At 36.0% G+C, this 24,628-nt stretch overlaps 2 protein-coding genes and 2 long non-coding RNA genes across 4 annotated transcripts; 3 read left to right on the top strand and 1 right to left on the bottom strand.

Annotated features, from left to right (window-relative positions):
* The first annotated feature begins 782 nt into the window (after positions 1-782).
* Positions 783-2,711, top strand: LOC148930029 (uncharacterized). The gene is made up of 3 exons (XR_016136477.1): positions 783-937; positions 2,094-2,125; positions 2,416-2,711. It is a non-coding gene; the product is annotated as an uncharacterized LOC148930029 (long non-coding RNA).
* Positions 2,712-10,553: 7,842 nt separating this feature from the next.
* Positions 10,554-13,153, top strand: LOC125210775 (F-box family protein). Its single transcript, XM_048110361.2, has 5 exons — positions 10,554-11,088; positions 11,183-11,262; positions 11,352-11,530; positions 11,983-12,057; positions 12,768-13,153. The coding sequence occupies exons 1-5, from the start codon at positions 10,645-10,647 to the stop codon at positions 12,953-12,955; spliced, it is 966 nt and encodes a 321-aa protein (XP_047966318.2). The 5' UTR covers positions 10,554-10,644; the 3' UTR covers positions 12,956-13,153.
* A 298-nt stretch (positions 13,154-13,451) lies between these two features.
* LOC125211700 (Putative methyltransferase family protein) lies at positions 13,452-17,207 on the bottom strand. Its single transcript, XM_048111606.2, has 8 exons — positions 16,974-17,207; positions 16,817-16,884; positions 15,381-15,500; positions 14,617-14,690; positions 14,473-14,530; positions 14,290-14,391; positions 13,925-14,036; positions 13,452-13,826 (listed from the first exon to the last, which is right to left on the bottom strand). The coding sequence occupies exons 1-8, from the start codon at positions 17,033-17,035 to the stop codon at positions 13,706-13,708; spliced, it is 717 nt and encodes a 238-aa protein (XP_047967563.1). The 5' UTR covers positions 17,036-17,207; the 3' UTR covers positions 13,452-13,705.
* A 554-nt stretch (positions 17,208-17,761) lies between these two features.
* Positions 17,762-18,228, top strand: LOC125216500 (uncharacterized). Its single transcript, XR_007175423.2, has 2 exons — positions 17,762-17,931; positions 18,091-18,228. It is a non-coding gene; the product is annotated as an uncharacterized LOC125216500 (long non-coding RNA).
* Positions 18,229-24,628: the final 6,400 nt, after the last annotated feature.

Here is a 24,628-nt window from a genome sequence, read left to right as displayed (position 1 = left end):
TGCTGACACCATAGTTAAAATGACAACCTAACATCATTATAGGCCGTCCAATCTCTTAATTAGATGGATGAGATTGATTTGTAGGATTAGAGTACGAATTGCTTGCCCATTAACATAATATTGCTTGTATGGGTATATTTGTCATTTGACCATAAATTAAACTAATACGGATTTGAAAATCACGATTAATTTGGACTCTGATTGAGAATTTCTCTCTCCCACCTTTCTCTGTCTCTTATTCTGCAATTAATCGGCGCTCTCAATCCAGAAACCCTAAGAAGAAATCGTTGCTTTCCATCAGTTGTCTTCGCCTCCAACCTAGCGTTGCAGCAGGCCACGGAAGAAGGAGCTTCGTTGATGAAATTTGTCCAACCTTGCTCTCTCATCGTTTATGATTGCATCCGATGGATGGCGACACTATCTGCTATTCATAGATGCTTCTACGATGCTCTTGATTCCTGCCCACGACAGGTTGGGTAATTGTGCATGCAATTTTTTGATTTGGTATTGCTGCTGACTGTTGGGTAATTGATGTGTATTCAATTTTCTGTTTTGTTGATGATGGTAGGGTAATTGATTTGTATGAAATTTTATGAATCGTTATTTCTTTCTAATCGTTTGGTACTTGATGAGTATGCATTTCTTCAATTTGTTATTTCTCTGTATATGCAATTATTTGATCTATTTATGCAATTTTTTGATCCAGCTTATGCGTTAATTGCTTGACGGGAGTGTAGTGAATTGCTTGATTAAACATTATGGATTGCTTTATGTCAGGAATGTCGGCGTCGGCAAACATTAGTTTGATATTGTCCGCTTTGGGTCAAGCCCGCACGGATTTGTTTTTGGGTCACTCCCAAAAGGCCTCAAACTAATTGGGGTTGGACAGGAATTATATACACCTTCCAACTTCCCTCAGATGTCCGATGTGGGATAGGTTTGTACTAACACTTTATCTATACTCATGCAAAAAAAGTGGCATTGAATTGCTTCAATGTGCTTCTTTGCGATTGAGGTGAATTGTTTGATTAAACATTATGGATTTCTTTAAATAGTAGTGAATTGTTTCACTATGTTTGATTAATTGCTTCTCTATATAATACAAATTGATTGCCTTGAATCTAATTCCAAAAACTAAACGAATTGCTTGAGTAATGAGTGATAATTGCTTATGTTGTCCAATTTGCGTGCTTGCTCGCAGATGTCAATGTTTCATTTTCATTTGAAAGTGCTTCATATGTAGCTACGAAGATGTTTGTTTTGCTATTGGCTTTGCATTTGTTCATGTTTCGTTATAGCAATAGTTGTTAACATATGATGTGTTGGTTGATGCACTACTATTCTCAGAGGTTTGGAATATTGAAAATTGAGTATAGATCTGTTTAATATTCTTTTTTTTTTAGTGTTTTGCAATTTTGACTGCTTAATAAATGGAAAATTGTTTGATGGGTTGTGGTGAATCGCTTGATTAAACATTATGGATTGCTTTATCTACACTTTAGCAAAAAATAGTAGTGAATTGCTTCACTGCTTTTAGGAATGGTTAAATTTCTAGTTGGATAAATACTTGTGTGACCATAAATCTGCTTGCCACTAAAATTGCGTGTGGTTTAGTATATATCTGCTTACTACATATCTGCTTGATGCTTGGAATACTCGATAACAAGCCAACAATGTAATAGTTTTGGTTGTTAGACACGGGACTTGCTGATTAGAATAGTTAAAAAAATTATCTCGAATTGCTTGACACAAGTTTGAAAAATGCTTGTGTGTTACCATATATTTGCTTGCTACTTTAATTGCTTATGTTGTACTGTATATCTGCTTACTACATATTAGCTTGCTGCTTGGCATACTCAAGACTAAGCTTTTAGTCTAATAGTTGAACCTAGGACTCGCTAATTAAAATGGTTAGAAATTTCAAATTGCTTCTACTAGTATGAAAAATACTTATGTGATTACATATATATGCTTGCTGGTTCAATTGCTTATGTTTTATCGTATATCTGCTTAATACATATATACATATATGCTTGTTGCTTGTCAAACTTGAGACGAGTCAACAGACTAATAGTTTCGGTCATTCAATACAGGACACACTTATTATGATGGTTAAAAAAGGAAGGTAAACAAAGATCCTACAAACTAATGACGTTTGATTGAGCATTACTAATTGCTTTGTTCTATTATATTGTATGCTTATTCAGAGTGTTAGAATTGCTTGTTAAGTATGTTCAACTGCTTGTTCAGTTTGTTAGAATTGCTTGTTCAACCTTATTAATTGCTCCTTTAATGTTTCGCTTTAATAAAACATTGAATATGTGTGAAAAGACATGTGTATAATTTGCTTACTAATGGTTGGAAATGTGCTTGTTAATACATGATAAGTGTAATGGTTTTCATCGTGCAACACAGAACACAATTAAACAATGCTTAGAAAAAGAAGGTAACCATAGAGCCCACAGAAGAGGAGAACTCTCGAAGGAAATCTACACAAGCTCAAAATAAGTTTGTGGATGACGTAAAGAGTACAACAACACGCCACTTTGAAGAGGCACAAAAGAAAAGGACCCGTTGATGTTAGAAAAGATGGTTGCAGAGTACCCCGTACCTTGAATAGTAAAAGATATTGTTATCGGAGAATGAACATCACTGTCTTTTGTTCAAATTTTTAGTAAACTAACTCTTGATGGTCGATGACCGTTGGTTTCTTTGGGTGTATACATTGATGGTTTTTGGATTTCTATTTTGTTTGGTGTAGACGAATGTTAAACAATCATAAGACATGATTTACAATCGTGTGCAAATTCTGACACATTGGCAAGCTAAACAAACTCTTGTAGCTCTAATCTGTTTAAATCCTTGGTACTACCAATCACTAAATTATAAATTGACGTGCAATATGTGATGCAATTAAATTATAAAGAAGAATATGGAATTAATGACAAGATATGTTATTTCAAATTACAAAGCATCCAATCCAACACATGCAACCAAGCAATTACACATTCTGAGGCAAGCACTAATTGATATTTTATGATAGTATGTGAAAAAACTTGTTAAAGACAAGCAATGCCGAAGAGTTGCTCTCAACTCTTTCGGTGTCTGAACTTCAATTACATATAGTCAACCAATGAAATAAAAATCTTCTTCCACTCTTTTCCTTTTTTCAATATCAGGCAAGGCGGGGAGTTGCTCTCCAACTCTTTTCTGAAATCTAGCATTACAGCTGAAAACTGACATGCAATTTAATACCCATAAGTAAGCAATGTCACATATTTAAACAAGCAATGTGGCATACAAAATCTTTATGGAGAAATAAAAACAGTCAATAATAAATTACAATCTGTCTTTATATCTGAACTCTATGAAATTTAATTACAAATACATAAATTTCATTTGCAAGCTCATGATATTAGAGAATATCTTCAATTGGTCATTAAATTATCTGGGAATCCCAAACACTGACATGCAATTTATTAAACATGAGCAATCGATATAACATATTCAGTCAAGCAATCTGACAGACGAAATCTGTATGGCGTAATACAAACACTCAATCACTAAATTGCAATAAGTTATGAAATATAAACCCCGCGATTTCAATTCTCATCACATAAATTTCATTTACAAGAGAAGATATAAATCTGTGAGTTCAATTACACATGAAATTCATGAAATTCAATCACATATCAAAATCCATGAACTATAATAACAATCACACGATTATAAGTAAATATTAACCGTTTGCGAAATCAGTGAATTGGACATCAGTAGGAACATCATTCTCCATGTATTCAATGAAGATGGAAGATTTAATGAAGAATTGCAGAGATTGACTATCTACGAGAATAACAGAGATTGAATATCTGCAGAATTGAAAAAAAAGATTGAAAGTAGCATAGTGTGATGTGGAAGAATTACACCGATTGAAATTAGTGGAATGAAAGTAGCACAAGCGATTTAGAGAATTACAGAGATTGAAGGCGATTCTTTGCTTAAGATTTGATGGATTAAATGCTGATATTGAAGAAAGAGAGGACGAATACCGTGATCTACGTTTGGAGAGAATCTGCTAGAACTTTGATTTACAATTATAGCCTTTTGCATTCTTTTAATTATTTTTAAAAAAAATTGAGACTGTCAAATGGCATGCTAAAATTGCATCTCACCTAAAATCTAACGGCTCAGATTGGTGGCACAGTGTCATCCAAATTAGCGTTGTCATTTTAGCATTTCCCTATGCTTATTTGTTTAAATTTATAATAGGTGGTTTTACTCTATCCCCAAACCTTAATTATGATGAATGCTTGGGCAGATATGAGTCAATGATATTAGATTAGATGAGTCAAGTAAGCAATATAAATCTCGAAGGTGTTGAGTTTCCTGGAGAAGAAGATGAAGAAATAGATGGACTATTGTGCATTCTACCTGTAAATTTAGAAAATGAAATTCTTAGGGTCGGACACAATGAAGAAAGTTGTCTCTAGTCTCTGAATTCAGATGCAATATGACGGTCATTGCTAGGCGATGAATGACGTGTTGGTTTCTGAATTACAAGAGATAAAAAGCCGGGCGTAATACAACCCAAAAGGAATACAAAAGAAATAACTGAAACTGAATTACAAGGAGATCGAAACTATAAACCGTAGGAAAAAGGAAATAGCCGAGTCGAGGAGGCCTCTTTCCGCAAGACGAGATACGCCCCGGTAGTGCTCTTCGGATTGGCGTTTCGTCCTCAAAGATAAAACGGTTGCGTCTCTGGTGAAGCAGCACCGCTATCAACAGAGCTCCGGCGAACTGGATGGAGGAGAGGGCAGAGCTTCGACAGAAGAACAATGCAGATGGAGGAAAGAGTGTATGATGCAGAGTGGATTCTAGTTTCTGTGTGTAGAATGCTAGAATGGCTAGCCTATTTATAGGCTCAGTCCACTGTAGGGGTCAACGCAGCCTTGATGGCTGTCATCAATGCCAGACCGTAACGGTCGTCGGTTACGAGCTGTAACGTTCGGGCGTTACGGGCCGTTACACGCTTAGAGCTAGAGAGGTTGAATCTAGATGCTTCTAGATTTAGTCATGACGTGGACTGCCACGTGTCAGCCACGTTGGCTTACCGCGTCATACTGACGAGGTGTCATCCCGCTTGGCTCGCTGACGTGGAAACGGTGGTGGTCTAAAAAGAATTAGACCCTAGACCCACTAGCCTTGGGCCAAGCCCACAACCAGGCCCAAAGAACAGCCCAAAGACCACCCAAAGACCAATTGCCAAGATCCAAGTCCAAGTCCAAGGGCACGAGCACGGGCTCGGGCTCGAGGCTCGCGGCGGCGGCGGCGCACGCGTGTGCGCGCGTGTGGGCTCTACAACCCATCTTAGTCTACTATAATTATTCCATGTAATAATCCTTCTTATTAAATACCTAGTTTTAATAAGGTTGTAACTTCCAATGTGGGATAATTAACTCTCTTAATTATTCCCTAAGCTTTTCTCATAGCTCATTAAGTTTGCAATTTTGCACAACTTTAATCTCTTATTTCTCACTCATCGGGAATCGGATTTGACAAAATGAATATACCACGGTCATCTACTCCGAACGTAGATCGACGCTATATCATTTAATTTCACAAAATTAAATGTCTCGTTGAAATTATAATTGGTCAAAGTTCATTGACTGGGCATAGATTCCAACAATCCCCCACATGAGTGGAAATAACCAAATGCAAATGCATGAAGACACAAGCTCAACCCTCGAGAGGCATATAAGCATAAGGATAGGTAGCTTTTAGCTTTGAACCTTCCATAGTCAACGCCATCGGATACACAGGCGGCCTAGTAGCGCGATGCTTTGAACTAGTCCCCCACGGCGTGCACCGAGACAATGGTGTTAACACTTAAACACCTCAACCTCATCCGTTCTCACGTTTTGTGTCCTTTGCGGCCTTGGACACCCCTTTGGATTCATAAGTGTGTAATTTGAAGCGGCCACACTTTACACTTACATAGGTGATTCCTGCTCGAGTATCTTGCCCTACTCGGTCTCTTTGAGAACTTAATCTCCTTGAGATCCTTAGGAATCATTAAAAGTCTCATAGCTTAGTTTGTAATAGACTTATCCTCACCACAAGACAAGTTTTCAAACACTCTATTGCTCTCTAGGGAATAGATGTAGATGAGTGTTTCTCACGAACTCTCATAGCTTAGTTTTCCCATTGAACCAAGTTCTTGGGATCTCCAGTCATCATGGTTGGGTTAGCACTATGACAATTCTTTAGTTTGTGGATTTCAAACTCATTCCCTCTAGCAACTTATTCATCTGATCACGGTTTAACCATTTGGTTAGCGGATCCGCTAGATTATCTATTGACTTCACATAGTCAATTGTAATCACGCCTGTTGTGATCAAATGTCTTACGGTATTATGTCGTCGACGAATATGTCGAGACTTACCGTTATAGAAGCCATTATTTGCCCTCCCGATAGCGGCTTCGCTATCACAGTGAATCAACACTGGAGGCACTGGCTTACATCAACCTGGAATATCCTCAAGGAAGTTCTTAAGTCATTCGGCTTCTTCCCCAGCTTTATCTAAAGCTATGAATTCTGATTCCATAGTTGAACGGGCTATACATATCTGTTTCGTGGATTTCCACGATACAGCACCACTCCCAATAGTAAAGACGTATCCACTTGTTGAAAGTGAGTCCTTATTGTCGGATATCCAATTCGCATCACAGTACCCTTCAAGTACCGGGGGGTATCTCGAAAAGTGTAGCCCATGATTTTGAGTATGTTTTAGATATCTCAAAACCCTTACAAGAGCTCTCCAATGCTCTTTGCTTGGATTACTCGTGTAGCGACTCAGCTTGTTCACGACACTAGCAATGTCCAGCCGAGTGCAATTAGTTAAGTACATAATGCACCCAATGACCCGTGCATATTCTTCTTGTGCAACGGGTTCGCCCTTGTTTTTGCTCAAGTGAACATTGAGTTCAATTGGAGTCTTAACCGGCGCGCCATCGTAGGCATTGAATTTCTTCAATATCTTCTCAACATAATGAGATTGGGTTAAGATGATTCCATCGGATGTTCTTAGAATTTTCGTTCCAAGAATTACATCGGCTAGACCCATGTCTTTCATGTCAAAGTTTCTCTTTAACATGGTTTTTGTCTCGTTAATCACTTGAGTGTTACTACCCAAGATTAACATGTCATCAGCGTAGAGACACACTATAACGTACCCGTTATCAGTGCTTTTAATATAGACACATTTGTCACACTCGTTGATTTTAAACTCATTTGATAGCATCACATTATCAAACTTCAAGTGCCATTGCAACGGCGCTTGTTTCAATCCATATAGGGACTTTACGAGTTTGCATACCTTTTTCTCTTGTCCAGAAACTACAAACCCTTTGGGTTGTTCCATATAGATTTCATCCTCTAATTCACCATTTAGAAACGCAATCTTAACATCCATTTGATGAATCTCAAGATTGTGCAATGCAGCAATCGCGAGAAGCACTTGGATAGATGTAATCCTCGTTACAGGTGAATAGGTATCGAAGAAGTCATGTCCTTCCTTTTGTTTAAAACCCTTTACAACTAATCGGGCTTTATACTTATCCACTGTTCCATCGGCCTTAAATTTTCTTTTAAGCACCCATTTGCACCCTAAAGGTTTCGCACCTTCGGACAAATCAACCAATACCCAAGTGTGGTTTAGCAAAATTGAGTCAATTTCGCTTTGAACAGCTTCTCTCCAATGTAACCCGTCTGGGCCATCGAATGCTACTTTTATTGACGTTGGCTCTTCATCCAACATAAATGCAATGTAGTCAAGACCAAATGTTTTTGGTGTTCTGACCCTACTACCACGTCTTAGTACTGCATCACTTGGATCAGGTCTCACTCGCTTGCGCGATTTAGGCTCTTCATCCGTGGATTTAGAACTAGTGCTTCATCCACTGTTTTAGAACTAGTGGCCTCATCCTCAATTCTTGTATTAGAATTGTTTGGGACTTCTTCTTTGTCATTGCAAGGAAATGTATTTTCGAGAAATACGGCATTCCTTGACTCGATTGTTGTTCCTACTATGATAGTCGATATTTCAGACTTGTGAACAACAAATCTATATGCACTACTGTTAAGTGCATATCCAATGAAGATACAATCGACTGTTTTAGGGCCAATTGTAACTTCTTTGGGCGGGGGAACCATCACCTTTGCCAAACACCCCCACACTTTGAGGTATTTGTAGGATGGTTTCCTACCTTTCCACAACTCATAAGGAGTGACGTCTTTTCCTTTGAGTGGAATTTTGTTTAGGATATAGTTGGCTGTTAAAATAGCCTATCCCCCCACATGTTATGTGGTAATCCTGAACTTAGTAGCAACGCATTCATCTCTTTTAGAATTCGATTTTTGCGTTCTGCTACACTATTAGATTGTGGTGAGTATGGCTCTAAATGCCAAATTTAATTGAATTTTCCGGACCCGCTTGGATATGCCAATCTGTACCTACTTGCTAAGCTAGTCGAATTGCGCAATATCACATGAGATTCACAATGTGTCACTTATTTGCACAATCACTTAAAAGAAATGCAATCAACCACAATTATTCTCTTGAATTATTGGCATAGCATTTGTTTTACCTAACTTTCTATTTAATTTAATATCGCCACGCTAACCGACCTCATAGATCATCCGAATCTACTATTAGTCACGAGAATCACATTAGTTAGCTAATAAATTCTTATAAGGTTAGTTTTTATGGATTTGTAGGTTCTACTAAATCTTCTTATATTAGGATAATGATAATCAATTACTTCTTTTTAGGAGCTAAAGAATAGTTAATTACTTAATTATTGCATTATTTGGTTGGTGGCCAAGATTTGGGACACCAAAACGCTGGTCCACGCGGATTACAATGGATAAGAAAAGGAGAAGTAACTTGAAAACTGATTATGTTTTATATTTCTATTAATAATTAAAACGATATTGTTTTGAATATTGAACTTTCCACCTCTTTATTCTACTGCAATATCATCAATTTTAAGTGATGTACATTAATTTTAATTTGGCTGAAGTTAGAATTTGTAGGAAGATTCATAAAAGTTTATGTTTGATAAATTAGCGTAATATACTAATAATTGGAGGCCTTGCAACCAATTAACGATTTCTTAATTGATATCATAGGTAGAATGATTTGTAGTATCAAATGATATAAATTGGACGTGCACTTAAACTGAGGTAACATGAGAGTAGTACAAAAAACGAAATTTTGAATATTTTGTAAATAATTGAAATTTAAACATGATATTAAAGTGACTATTACTACTCCAATAAACATAAATCCCAAATTTATTGTTTTAAAAAACATATTATACCACTAGGTTACTACTACATCTATGAAGAGTAAGATACGAAAGAAAGCACACAAGTTTTAAAAAAAGAGAGGATATATACTTATGTTAAGTGAAAAATGGCTCACATCTCCTAGTGATTATGACATACAGTAAAATAAAAATATTACTCCCTCCGTCCCATAAAAGTTGAGTCGTATTCCTTTTTAACCCGTCCCAACAAAGTTGAGTCATTTTCTTTTTTTAACAAAAGACAAAACATCTAATCACTCATTTTTTATTCCATCATTTACTTTACTCTCTCTTATTTTTCCTACTTTTTTCATCTCTCCTATTTATTTAATATAAATTCTTAACCTCCGTGCCCAAAAGTTTTATCTCAACTTTTATGGGACGGAGGGAGTACTATGTGGATGAACGAAAATAGCAATAGACTTACTGTTTGTAAGTAAGGGAATAGTAAGATAAAAAAAAAGTAACTAAGAGAATAGATAATACTAGTACTAATACTAGTACCATATGTGAGTGATTATGATATGCAGTAAAATAGTATACTTACTTACTGTTTATAGATAAATGTAGTATACTTTCCCATATAAAATAATTTTTTCTTGCCACCACACTAATATTTTTTACTTAAAATGTTAATATTGTGTATTTGTGTGAGTGAAGATTGAACTCTTTTAATTACTATAAACAAAAATTAGCAAATCTCTAATGAATAATTTGAAAAGAAAATTGTGTCCTTTTTTGTTGACAGTTTTTAATCAAAAACCCATTTCCAATTATATATACATTCAATCAAATTTTCATCATCCAATCAATTCTGAATTCTTAAATATTTGATTCGAATCCAACTCAATAACAGCTTGGCCGACCTCGAATGCTACAATTTGAGTCTTCTTAGATTCCGTGCCTGCTTAAGGCAAAGATCATTTCGAAGAGAAAGGATCTTTATACGTGTCTGAAGATAATCCTTTTTTATTACTAGAAAAAGATTTTCTTGCTTCTTTGTTCATAGCCCCACAGTTTTAGTTAGGTGGGCTTCTGCTAATCCCACTCTAATTGGCCAATTAAAAGCCACCTCTCTTCAAGAATTTTCAACACTGTAAATTGACTCTACAATTCACACGTATACTTGCGTGTGTGTGTGGGGGCCTGTGGGGTGTATTTTTTTCTTCATCTCTCTCTATAGTCTATATATTGAGAGCAAGATTGTGAAATGCTACACTCTCTCTTCTCTTCTTGATCACTTCCTTCTTCTCATTATTCCTCACTTCAATAATGTCGCCCAAATCCAAGCCTTCCGCAGCAACGGCGATGTCGGTGCTGGAGTTGCCTGACCTGGTGCTGGAATGCATCCTCGAGAAGCTGCCCCCGGAGGGGCTGTGCAGGATGGCGAGCGTGTGCACTTCCCTGAGAGACGGCTGCGTGAGCGATCATCTGTGGCGGAAGCATATGGAGGGGAAATGGGGTGGGATTTTTGGGGCTGCTGCGGCCAAAGAATGGGAGTGTTTTATTGCTTCAAGAGAAGAGCTTTCTTTCTTGAATGGGGAGAAGCTGCAGAAGGGGGTGGTGGGGTATTTGTGGGGGTTGATTAGATCTGGATTGAGCGGCGGTGGTGGGAGGAGGAGGAGCTCCTTCACGGCCGTTGATTCGGTTATGTCCAAGTATCTTGCTCTTGAGTCTGGAAAGTTCTGGTTTCCTGCTCAAGTTTATAACCGTGAGGTTTGTATTTTCAAGTTTGTGTTGATTTCTTGGATTTCTGTCATACACAAGTGTTGATTGATCTTGTTGTTGATGTGTGTGTGTGTGTGTGCAGAATGGTCATGTGGGATTTATGTTGTCTTGCTATGATGCTATGCTGAGCTATGATAGGAAAACTGACACCTTCAATGCCAGGTTACAATGACATATGCTTGATTGAGGCTAAGGATTTTGTGATGATGCATAGTGTTAAAAGATGGTTGTTTTGATTTGTTGGTGTGTAGATATCCTGCTCATGGAGCAAGAGCAAGTGCTGTTGAGAGTGGTGTGACATGGGATAGGTTTAGGGCTCCCCTTGTCCACACTTCACCTCACGATCTTCACATTTCGGATTGCTTGCACGACCTCCACCCTGAGGATCACATCGAGATCCAATGGAGACGAAACAAAGAGTTCCCATATGGTATTGTTCATACTCTTTTAGTTCTTTCATTTGAATCATATGGTATTGATTTCTCCCTCTTGGCACAAACGAGTTAGTGTTGGTAGCTTTTTTCATATGGTGTGTGTGAGTTAGTTCTTTCATTTGCATCACATGGTATGTGTGTGGTAGGTGTGAGTGGCATATCTACCAAGAAGCTTCATAAAAGGATTTGAAGTCCAAGCCAATAACTTACCTTTCCTTTTCAACTCACACCATAATTGACTTCTTCAAACTTTTGGATATATTCAACCTTGTTTTCTTAAAAGAGGAAGGTGGCATGTCTTTTCATTCTTGCTTGATGGGAAGTTCTTGTCAACTCTTAATGCATCTCATTTGTCGTTTGTTTGAAAATTCCTATCGAATAGGCTAGAAATTATCTCGAATAGATGATGGCACAAGCTGAATGGAAAATGTTTTGCAAATGTGTGCAGGTTGGTGGTACGGTGTTATAGGCCACTTGGAAACTTGCGATGGGAACGCCAGTTACTGCCGGTGTCATGATAGTGGTGAGTTTGCTGCCATATCTTCTACGTTGATAAAACGGTCAAACAAATTCACAATTAATCTATCGCTCAAAATAAACGCCCCCTGATAGTAAACGCTGGAGATGAAATAAACTTAGTCGAAAAGTAGGATTACTAGGCAAGAGATACTGAGAGGTCATGTGTGTCTAAATATCATTTGTGAGATCTCATTCTCATCACTCATAAAGCCATATTATATCTCTTTAAAGAAGGTGGTCATTAAATATCATTTGGCTCCCATTTTTCGTGCATTGTGGGGTTCCCCTTGTGCCTATCGTTGGACCATTAAAATAGCTCGTGACTTAGCCTGTCGTAATCTCGAGCAGCAAACTCATGAGTGCTGTCTCAATGTGATGCTTATGGCCAACCAATATGGACCTCTCTACTTTTCTTTATGTTTATTTTGTTTTTTGTTTGTGTCTTTATGGTTCAAATATTTATTTGTTGTAATCGTGCTTTTCACTTATCTGCAACGCGTTGAGGCTGAGTTGCTGCTGTATGATGATGACTGGTGTAGTCTAAGATTATATTACTAAACTTAGAGTTTCATCATGAACCTTAAAATTTGACAACAAGATTGGATTCTTGCTAGGTTTAACTGCCAGTAAATGCATAAACTGTCTGCAGATTTTGAATTTGTTACATTTATAAGCTCAGTTTGATTAACTTGTGGAGATTTGGTAACGGTGCAGACACGGTGGTGCTGGAGTTCAGGCAGTACACACCGGGATCCCTTTGGAGGCAAAAATTCATCAACCGGAGAGAGCACAGAGAAGAAGGAAACGAGACGGATGGATTTTACGGAGGGATTCGGAAACTGAGAGGGGAAGAAGAGATCTCTATGTGGAAGAAGCTGTGGCCTGCTCAAGTTTTACAGTAATAAAATGTTGAGGAAAAGTAGTTACATTATTTGTTGTAGGTAAATTATTTTGAGGTTGTATCATTATTATATGATGCCTCCTTTAATTCTTAGATGTAAGATAAAGCCCAAGTGGGAATATACAAATGTATAATGTACTACTCTTATGTATCCACTTTTGATCATAAAATTGCAAGTATACCACTTTTGGATTCAGTATCTCCACATTTTCTGTCTTACTGGTGACAAATAATCAAATTCTTTTTTAAAATAAAAAATTACTTACACCAAACTTGTGGAAATATTAACTAATAACACTGATATCAAGTGCTCAGAATTGTATATCCTATCATTCTCTTTGGTAAGTTCCTCACAACTTGTAGAATATTCTCCTCTTTGCTTATCTTCTACTTTTGTGCAGGACTTTTGTTGCATTTTTTTATTTAATGAGCACTTTGTTCCAATATCTCTCTAGACTGCATAAAATTAGCATACTGATAAATAAATCATAAATTGATTTGATTATACGAAAATCTGCTTCATTTCATCATTATACTCTTCCATACATATTGGATTAGAGATATCAATCCAGTCTAAAAGTGACATGTCCACTCAAATAAATCGGGAGAAAAGATTAGGGTAGAAAATTTCTAATCCGGAAAAAAATTTAACCCGATTCATTCAAAACGACTCTCAAGAGAACAAAAACTATCAAAATCGCCATGAACAGATATCAATCTCCATCTGAGTCGTGGATTCGCTTCTGATGAGTCATGGACAAGTAATTTCATAAATAACTCCACCAAGATTTCTTATCTCAGCACGAGTTCCAGCAACTTCAGTTATACGCAGTCCATGCCGAGAGGCTTCTCCTATAACCATATCGTCCATTCTGCACAATACACAGTAAATCAAGCACGTGCACAAAGCTCATAACCACGACTCATGATAATGATGTTGAGAATATCCTAAATCCAGAGGAGTACTTACACTTTGGCTCGTGACACGTAGCCCAGTATAAACCGACAATTCTTCTTGAGGCCGACATTGAGGAGCCTTTTAACAGTATGAAAGAGCAGAGGAACACTGGCTTGCTGAAAGCTTGCAAAACTGTCAAGGCAATAGCAATTAAGAAGTCGAGGACTAGGTAAATGAACGATTTTTTTAGACTTGGTACATTTTCTCTTGGGATAAAAGATTCTTCATTTTTAGAATATGCATCGAAGTATATGAAGGAGTATACGATGGATTGAAACTTTATGCGCTTTCACCTTGACTTCCTCTATTACGTGCGGAAAAAAAATATAATTAACTAGGAAAAAAACATATATAAACATGAAATGTAACAAGGATATAGATATCAGCTCCAACAACAAGATCAAATCCTTCTGGATGCCTCTGCAATATGTCATCGAGTTGCTCAGAATTTCCCCATTCTAGCTTTGCAGATTTCAATTCTGAAATAAAAAAACTGACAATTAATAGATATCAATCGACTCCAAAACATAGAGACATGATCCTGAAGCAAGTTCACTTACTGGCAGAACAAGCTGAATTCTTTGAAGAGTCGTCTAACTCAATATTCCTTGTTAGGATCTGAACATTTCGACATAAGTGAGCATGTCAGCAAGAGATCTAAACTTCAAAGACACTCAAGCGATGAGAATATTGCATAACCTTGCCTTAAGAACCTCATCATTATGGTCAGTCATAACTACTTCCCTACAAAATCTGCTACAGAGTATCCCTGTGATGCCTGCACCATCGAGTTTAGTGAAAATAGTTCATTCTCGAGTGACAGCATAATAAGGTCGGCCCAGAGTTTATGTGTGTAGCAGTTCATTCATTTTCTAGAACATGATTATTATAAACATCTGTTAATGTAAGGGTTAATTGCCTGTAAATACGCAAACCATGGCTGGATTTTCCAAATAAATAATCTTGGTTGAAAGATGGAAATTTTTTTGTAAATATTAGTACTCCACGATTCAGCATGAGAAAGCTCTCAATGGTAGCTTTTTAATGGTACGAGTTAAAAAATCCGAAGTACAGCAAACTTTGTGTGACTAAATCCAACAATATGGGTACCCATTAGAAAACTATCATCGAGCATACAAAGTTCATGTATTTTTTGACCAAGATTATCTATTTGGTTAAAAGACAGATTTTTCTATAGTTTGTGAAGTTAATAATGGCATCTCCTGTGAAAAGTATTTCATCACAATCTCTCTTGGAGAAGAGTTATAACCAATTTCCTTTTCTTTCTATGTTGAAAGGTAGTCACATAGCTACACTCTAAGCTGCACTAGAAGATCCAATATAATCGAGCACGTGACATGTAATGAATATGGAGCTAACGACGGATTCGTCTTCCTATTCTTTGCCATCGGCAGCAGAAACAGAATGTTATAGGCTGACCCTTGAAATTTAAGCAACAGATACTAACCAACACCAGAGCCAAGCTCGATAACAGAACACCCTCGCAGAATGTCAGAATTCTTCGAGAGATAATTATTCAAGAGCTCTGCTCCAGGCCATACCATCTGCCCTGTCAAATCAAAATCAGCTGCCACATATATCGGTCAGACCTCAGTGTATTATATTATCTGATGAAGCCGAGAGATATCAATGCAGTAACATATCTTTTCCTAATATTTTACCCATCTATTTTCACCTCACTTATGCATTATGTAAAATACACATTGACACCAATTTGTGATCCTTCTTAGTTGAAGCTGTAATTTATCTATCCGGAAAAGCTCACACAAAAAAAAACATTGATATGATAAACTTTACATTGAAGCTGTAATTAACGACCCTTCACTTTCCAGTTTCCGCCCTCTTCTTGTTCAATTGTTTGCAAAACACAAAGCAGATGAAGACTAAAGAGAAATCAGCCGTATATCTCAGTCACAATCACATAACTTCTGAAGCCAGGCAACTGGATCAAGGATCTTAAGCAACAGAAGCAGAGGACACCACCAACAAGTTCATAACATTTAATTATATTAAAACTTTAAAATAATCAGCCATTTTGAGAAACAAACAGAACATCACGAAACAACAACAAAAAGTTCATGACGATTTATTATTTAGAATTTTAAAAAATGAGCATTTTTAAGCAACAAACAACACGGGAAACCACTAACAATTACATAATGTATTACTCCCTCCGTCCCCGATTAAGAGTCACACTTTGACCAGACACGAGTTTTAAGAAATGTAAAGAATAGTTGGTTGAAAAAGTTAGTGGAATGTGGAACCCATTTTTTATATTGGTTTTATAATAAAATGTGAGTGAATTGAGTTAGTAGAATGTGGGACCTACTTACTATTTACGGTAAAAATGAAGTGTGACTCTTAACTGGGGACAGACCGAAATGGAAAAGTGTGACTCTTAATCGGGGACGGAGGGAATATTATGCTAGAAACCGAATTTTCAAAAAAATCGAGCCTTTCGAGCAACAAACAGCACGGGACACCACTAACAAGGTAATAACACTGTATCTGTTAGAATTGTCAAACAAATTTAGCATTTTGAGCAACAACCTGCACGGGAATCCTACATTTACAATGAGCTAACACTGGAAATGAAGTAACAGCCTCCACCACCATAAGCAACTTGGCCACTCCCATAAACCCTTTCAACTTCTAAAAATTCTTAGCTGACTCTTAAAATGCTCCAACTCCCCCAATCTCACCACAATTGTAATACATTGGAGTGCATATTAAGGTTTATTAAATTATATGCTACCTATTTCACAAGCTACAAGATCACAGGTTATTGCCTTTTACCACTTAAGCAGGCTTTTCACATAAGCATCAGTTAAAGAATCGCAACTTTCTGATAGCAAATGGAAGAATAGGGAAGTGGGAACTCACTTGAGGCGGACTGGAGGCAGTAGAGTTCAAGAATTTGTGACCCAAATGTAAACCTTGCGATTTGGTAGCTGCAAGCATAAAAAAATTAAATCTTTAGGGAAAAAACACGTTTAAAAACAAGGATGTGAAATTTAGCGCATTTAAAAAAGAGGAATACTTGTCGTTGATGAAGAAAGATTCATCCAAGCAAACCATATCGTTCTCTTCTCCACTGTCCATCTCTCTCTCAACACTTCTCGATTTTCTAGTTTACAATTTACAGTCACCAAGACTGCAGTTGACAGGTTTTGGAGATCACAAAATGACATAATATTAGGGCTAAAATTATCCAGAATCAAATCTATACACCCATTTTTTACAATTTTATCTTAAAATTTAGATTTTATTAATTTATCTTAATATTTACCGATTGTATTAAGTACTAGCAGTAATATTTTCAAATTATGAATTTTTCCTCCAATCTAGACAATTCGAATCAATTATATTCAGTTAATTCCTTCAAAATTATTAAAATCAAACTAAAGTATTAATATTTGTGTGCGAATTATCTTTTAAACAAAAATAAAATAAAGAAATCACCAAACTTTCTAAAAATAAAAATTATTGGAGTGGAGTTACAACGATGAAATTGAGAATTCATAAATTTCAAATTTTGAAATATCACCTAGACTAGAGAACATGAAATAATAATAATAAAAATTAACCACAAAATACATATAGATATTTGAATAAATTCCATTGACCGAACTTGAATATTCTTCATTCCTTCCACGGAAGAAACTCCGACGTGATTGAGTACAAACAAGATGTACAAGACTAGTACACATTTTATATTCATTATGTACATTACTTCTTTTCAAGTACCAAAGGTGTAGTACACCCAATTATTTGGGTTGGGGATTCCTATATAATGAAACAAATCATAGTGTAATTGGTATAAGTATTTTAGCACAATGGATTCAAGATGGTGAAAAGGTTCGGCAGGGGCGTCATGAGAGTACATATATCGCAATTTCAGCTCAATCGAGGCCCGGTGATTCATGTGTTCTCAGGTCGCCCCTGTGGGATTTTCTTTCACCGGTCAAGATAGAGTTTTTTTAAAATTTATTCTTATGGTAGTACCTAAATTTGAATATCCTTTTCATTTTAGTCTCTTTGATGTGTTATTTTTTCACACCAAAATGAAGTTCATGTGAATTTCCTATAAACTTGAATTACTCATCTTTGATTTTTTTTCTTTTCTAAATATGATTTATCTTTCGTATGATTTGCAGAATTGTGCGTGTGAATGCAAGGACGATGAGTCTTCACTGATTTTATATTCTGTAGTTAATCTCAGCGATTAAATTTGTAAATTGAGTGGTTTACTATCTGGCAAAATATTTGGTATTACTAGTACTACTTTTCGTATTTGAGCTAATGGGTACGTGACATTTCGCGAGCATCCACAATGGCAATGGCTCTAGCCACAAACTCCTCATGCCATATCATCAGCACTAAAATTTCTCCTGTCAACATCATCAGGACAAATAATTGGACAAACAATAGGCTAGCCACAACAATCAAAATTAAAAAACAACTAAATTTACAGAATTAAACACAAAATACAGAATTAAATTTACGACACATATACGGAAAAATTCATTAATTTCATTAAAAAAAAAAATTACATTAATTAAAAAAATTACATAATAAAAAAAATACATAAAACAAAAAAACTATCGTGCAGTCCTCCGCGCCCACAACTCTTCAATTAAATCATTTTGGAGTTGAATATGAGCATCCACTTGGCGCATGTAGGCATGTGCCTGGAGGCGGTCGATTTCATCGTGAGGTACCCCCTTTTGTACGTTGGGGGTGGCCACGCCGTGGCTTGGCGTTGACATGCCACAAACGCGTTGGACCCTCAACTGCCGTCCATCGAGCCTGAAGCACACCAAATGCGCGCTCCAAGTCCTTACTCGCCGACTCCTGCCGTTTCGCAAAGTAGGTCTTCATGTCCTCATTTGCGCATCTGATCGTCTTCACAAAGACGGGCCACCTAGGGTATATCTCATACGCCAAGTAGTAGCCCATATCTTGCCGGTTGCCGTTGGCGACAAAACTGATGGCCGGACCGACGCCCTGGCAGGCGACGAGTTGAGGACGTTGAGGTCGTTGTTCGACCCGGCTACCCCAAAATACGCATGCCAAATCCACAGCCGATAATCAGCTACGGCCTCGAGGATCATCGTGGGATTCTTTCCCTTGTAGCCGGTGGTGTAGAACCCCTTCCAGGCAGCGGGACAGTTCTTCCACTCCCAATACATACAATCTATGCTCCCTAACATCCCCGGGAACCCATGCTTCTCCCCGTGCATCTGCATCAGATCCTGACAGTCTACCGGGTAGGGCTTCGAAGATACTGGTCCTTGAATATTTCAACGATGCCCTCACAGAAATACTTCAGACACTGCAGGGCAGTCGTCTCACCAATGTGGAGGTACTCGTCCCACATGTCTGTCGCGCCTCCGTAGGCCAACTGCCTGATAGCCGCAGTGCACTTTTGTATAGCTGTGTGGTCGGGTCTGCTCTCCGCGTCGTACCTGAATTGGAAACACAGGTATCGACACTCTAAAGCGTCAACGATACGCATAAACAGCTCCCTGCACATCCTAAAATGCCGCCTGAAAAGGTTGGCCCCAAACCGCGGCTCCGAAACGAAGTAGTCGTCATATAGCCGCTGATGTGCAGCTTGGTGATCCCGATCAATCACTGCTTGGCGGTGGACAATGGGTCGAGGTCGAGGTACCGGCGGCTGCAAGGCCCTTTGTAACAGCCGCTATGCCTCGCGGGTCGTATAGGCCTCTAACACTTCCAACACTTGCCGTTCGAACTCCTCCTCGGCATCCCTACCACTATTACCAATACCACCACTACCACCCGCGTTACTCATTTCGCGTTATTGCTCTTGTACAGAAATTAAGAGAGAGAAAGCTCGTTAAAACAAGCGGTGCAAATGAAAATGACGTTCAAATCGCGTATATATAGTGTTTCGGATATTAAATTAAAAAAAATGCGCTGGTCGATCGCTCGCCGATCGCCAGCCTATAATGGCGGCGAGCGGATCGGCGAGCGCTTTGGCCAGCGCCCGGGAATCGGCGAGCGCTCGCTGATTCTATAGCCGATTCCACGCTAATCGCTTACAATGGTTTGGCGAGCGGACCGGACAGCCAGTGGCGAACACACATTATAGGGATGAGGGGCTTAAGCCCTCCCCAAACGTTTTTTTTTTTAACAAATTTCTATTGCAAAAATTTTCAAATTCTTTAGAAAGTATCTTCAACCCTTCCCAAAGTAATATCTTTAGTGCCTAAATTATTAAAGGTTTAATGTAAGGAGGGGCTTGAAAATAAAACTACTTTTAAAAATTACCTACAACAATGGCGGTGAATAGAGTTGGAAAGAAGAAAGAAGATGAATTAATTAACAGCTGTCAAACATTTTTAACTTAAATAATTAAAATAATATTATAAGAAAAAGTCAATATCCTATTCCTGACTAAGTGGAACGTTTTAGGCTTTACCAATATTATAAAAAATGTACTATCATTCTTTTTACTACTATTAAACTTGTGTTCTGATTATTTTTAGGTAGATATTTACGCATTTTTATAATAAATTTTACTCTCTGAGACTTATATTTCATTAACTTTTTCCATCCACTTTTCTCTACATTTTTTTAAAACTCGTGTCATCAAGAAATGAGACTCCTAATGACAGACAAATGAAATACTTATTGTGATTTTATTTTATACTAGTGTCACCCCCGTGCGATGCACGGCTCAATATATTTTCTTTCAAATTGTATATAATATCAAATTATTATGCATCATAAATATGAAATGAAAATTCATACATTATTAATAATTCATAAATATTAATTTAAATCTTTTAAATATAAACACAAAACCGGCAGACATACATAAGCTATAATATAAGATTGCAATATAGTGACCCTATACGCTAAAAACCCAAACCCTGAAACCTAAATCATAAACCCTTAACTTTAAAATATACTCATCATGACCAACAAATTTATCAATAAAATTCTCCCTTCATATTCTCGCCATATTTATGTTAGAATTGTCTTAAATAAATTGACAATCATCAATTTTAATGTTTAAGATTTGATATGCCAAAATCATCTATGTTATTTTCCTTTAAAATCATTTTATTTTTTTCAATTTTTATTAAAGAATTCATAATGTTATAAAGTAAGCACCATCTAGATTATATTTTTCTAATATCCATTTATTAAAGAATTCATAATGTTATAAAGTAAGCATCATCTAGATTATATTTTTCTAATGTCCATTTATTAAAGAAATACACTTTTAATTTAGTCGATGCAATTATGGATGAAAGTTATAAAACTGCACTGTTTTGACTTGCGGTTTTTTTTTTGTTTTTTTATTTTTTTCATATTATATATATTTATTAAAAATCAATAGAAAGTATTTTAAAAATTGGAGTATGAAATAATGATATTTTGAAGAAAACATTTAGTCATCACAAGTCAATACTAAAAAAAGTGATTTAGTTTTAATTAATTCATGAACAAATAAAAATACAAAAACAATATTGTGTTGTTAAAAACTCAACCAAGACCTTTAATAAGTGTTCCAAAATTATTGCTCTTCATAACTAAAATTCATCGTTACCCGTTAGTTTATTTTTATTTGAGTGAAATATTATTTCAAAGATTGCTTATTTAATATACGTCCTTGTATAACATTTTATTATTTTTAGTTTTTTCTCGATCATTCTTGAACTTGTAAACACATTCAAGTTTATAAATAATTTTTAATTATATAGTAATAGATTCTCTTAAGGATAGATAAAAGAAAAAAGTATGCTAAATTAAAAACAGCTATTATATTCCATTTTTGAGTTAAAATAAGTATAATTTCATTAAAAACAATAGACTTGAGTAATTATGATTTCATATTACGATTTACAACTATTGTATTCCATTTTAAGTATTGAGTTTTTAAATAAATACATAAAAAATTTAAATATTACGACTTACAACTATTATATGATTTCATATATCACCGACGTGCGATGCACGATCAGGTTAAATGTATGATCAAACCCATTCGAATTGTGAATTCACATTTTTGAAATGAGAACAATATCAATAATCAAATTATAAACTCAGAAACCTAATTTTAGTTACAATATGAACTTAAGGATAATTAATTTAACAAATTTGAAACACTCATATTGTAAAAGGAATAATGGTGAATATTTTTACTATAAAAGAGGAGTTATGGAGATATTTACAAAATAATTAATCTATAAAATCAATTGTTGCTAAATGTAAAGAGCCTCGATATGTAAAACTTACTACCATGTAGCCAAGCAATTATTATGCAAAATCAAAATCCAATAAGAAAAACATCATTAGTGGATTTAATTCACAAAGTCAATTTGCATTGAATTAAAATACAACCAGAACCCTGATAATTTTAAAGAATTTTTGCAATCAAATCAAACTTTATAGTGTAAGATGAATACGCTTTCATAAACTGAAAAAAAAATTGGAGGAAGATGAATGCTTGGAGCCTTGAATTGGAGAATTACACGGAGGATCACATCAACTCACCACCTTTGTTATTCAACCTTCAGAAACATGACACACCTTCAAAACATGAGATTCAAACGGGATTAGGTCGTAGGACCTTTCCTCTGGTAATTTTCATACCTTTTTTAGAAAATATGCAATCCTAAAAAAAATCACTTGATTTAGGCATGAAAATAAATTAGGCCCATATCTTGTATTGGCCATCTTCGATTCATACGTTTCCCTCATATGCTATATTTATAGTCCAAAATATCTTCACTTCGTTCGTTTAATCAGCATTACATCAATTTTTTTTCAAAACCTTTTCATTCCCCCATTTATTCCTGATAATAAGCAAAAAAAAACTGTTTGACTTCTCCACCTATTGCATTGAATGAATTTGTAACTACATCAAATTTTTTTTAAAACCTTTTCATTCCCCCATTTATTCAGCATAATAAGTATAAAACTGTTTGACTTTCCCACTTATTGCATGATTTTGTAACATTCAAGTGGCACATACGTTTTCTATCAAGTGTACTATGCGTTATCACAAAATTATTTAGTATAATCATATTAAATGTGTTAATTAAAGAGACCAAATTCATAATGATAAAAATGCCAGGAATGTTAGTATAGATTCATTAACAAAAAACAGTTTTAATTAAATTATAAATTATCAACTAAAACTATTTCCATAAATACCTCCAAAACTCTTCTCCCTATTTTCTCACTGCTCATCCTCTCAAAACTTTTCCTTCCACTTTTGCTCTACCTCCTCTAGTAGCCTGCACATTCTCTAAACATGCTCTTCGACTCTTACCATCTTGTAAAATCATATGACTCTTAGTCTACTTCAGGCTCCAGCCGTGCCTAGAGTTTAGGTCGATGTGTAGTGTATCCAGTTGTCGATAGCCACTTTGTACTGAATGCTCCACGTTTGAGGCAGCAGCGCCACCACATGAGAATCACCTCTGACGACACTCTTTTTTTCCAACACGGTCATGACACTTTTGATTAATAGAATTGGTATTTATAGAAGATCTTGTTAGAATTCTTCTCCTTTTGCATTCTTCTCTATTGACTCTTAGTGAGCCCAATTTAATTTATTAGGCTAAATTAAATCAACAATAAATTGGCTCATAAATATTTGACGTGAAAAACGGTTAGAATTGGATCCAAAAGCGAGTGTGGATGCTAAGAATATGGAACGCCAAAGTTCACTGGTTGGTTTTATTAATAGTAAATGGGATATGCTCTATATTACTCCATTTTATCGTAGTATTAAATTCCTATTATGATTCCATCGAAATTAATGGATGGAGAAATCGGTTAAGCTCTCCTCAATATTCAGACATAAATTGATTATTCATTTGATGTATATATATATATAGGTAATATATATATATATATAGGTTTGTGTTAAAATGACAACTACTCTTAAAATGACATCATGATACCACTTATACAACAATATTATAAACGTTACACATCAATATTACAAACACTACACAGCAATCTATAAATTGTTGTATAGTGTGCGGATATTGCTGGACAAGAAAAATTGCTGGATAAAGACCAGCAAATTGCTGGCCGAGTTTTTCAGATTTTTTTTGCCACGTGGCATCTTATTATTCGTCCACGTGTACAAATTATTGGCTAGGAATGGTGGTATGGTGTTATTTAATAATAACATCTAAAATGCATATTAAATAAAAAACAGTTTTAATTAAATTGTAATTTTTAAAATTAAAATGGTATTTTTGCAAATATCTCCCATTCTCCCCTTTTATATATTTATAGATTAATTCATAATCAATTTTTATATTTCAAGATAGAAACTGTCGAATGAATTTAAAATTCGTGCTTTCCGAAATTTCATGAATTCAAGTGAAAGATTAATAGTTTTTCTTAATTGCATTTACCTCCTTTGCACAAAATTATTATTAAAAATGTCCCAAAACTCCCCTTTTATATATGTATAGATATACTCTCTCCGTCAGCGAATAGGAGTCCAGTTTTTCCGTTTTAGTCCGTCTGTGAATAGGAGTCCCGGTTCACTTTTACCATAAAGGTTCTAGGGTTCTACGTGCTACTAACTCATTCCACTCACATCTCATTTAAAACTAATATAGTACCAGTGAGATCCTCATATTCCACTCACTTTTATCCATTCACTTTGCTTAACATTTCTTAAAATTCGTG

The sequence above is a fragment of the Salvia hispanica genome, chromosome 3 (genome assembly GCF_029641045.1).
Source record: "Salvia hispanica isolate PSC_SH4W2 chromosome 3, Shi_PSC_v1, whole genome shotgun sequence".
In the NCBI taxonomy this organism is placed as follows: domain Eukaryota; kingdom Viridiplantae; phylum Streptophyta; class Magnoliopsida; order Lamiales; family Lamiaceae; genus Salvia; species Salvia hispanica.
This window is presented reverse-complemented; position numbering and strand designations above follow the sequence as displayed.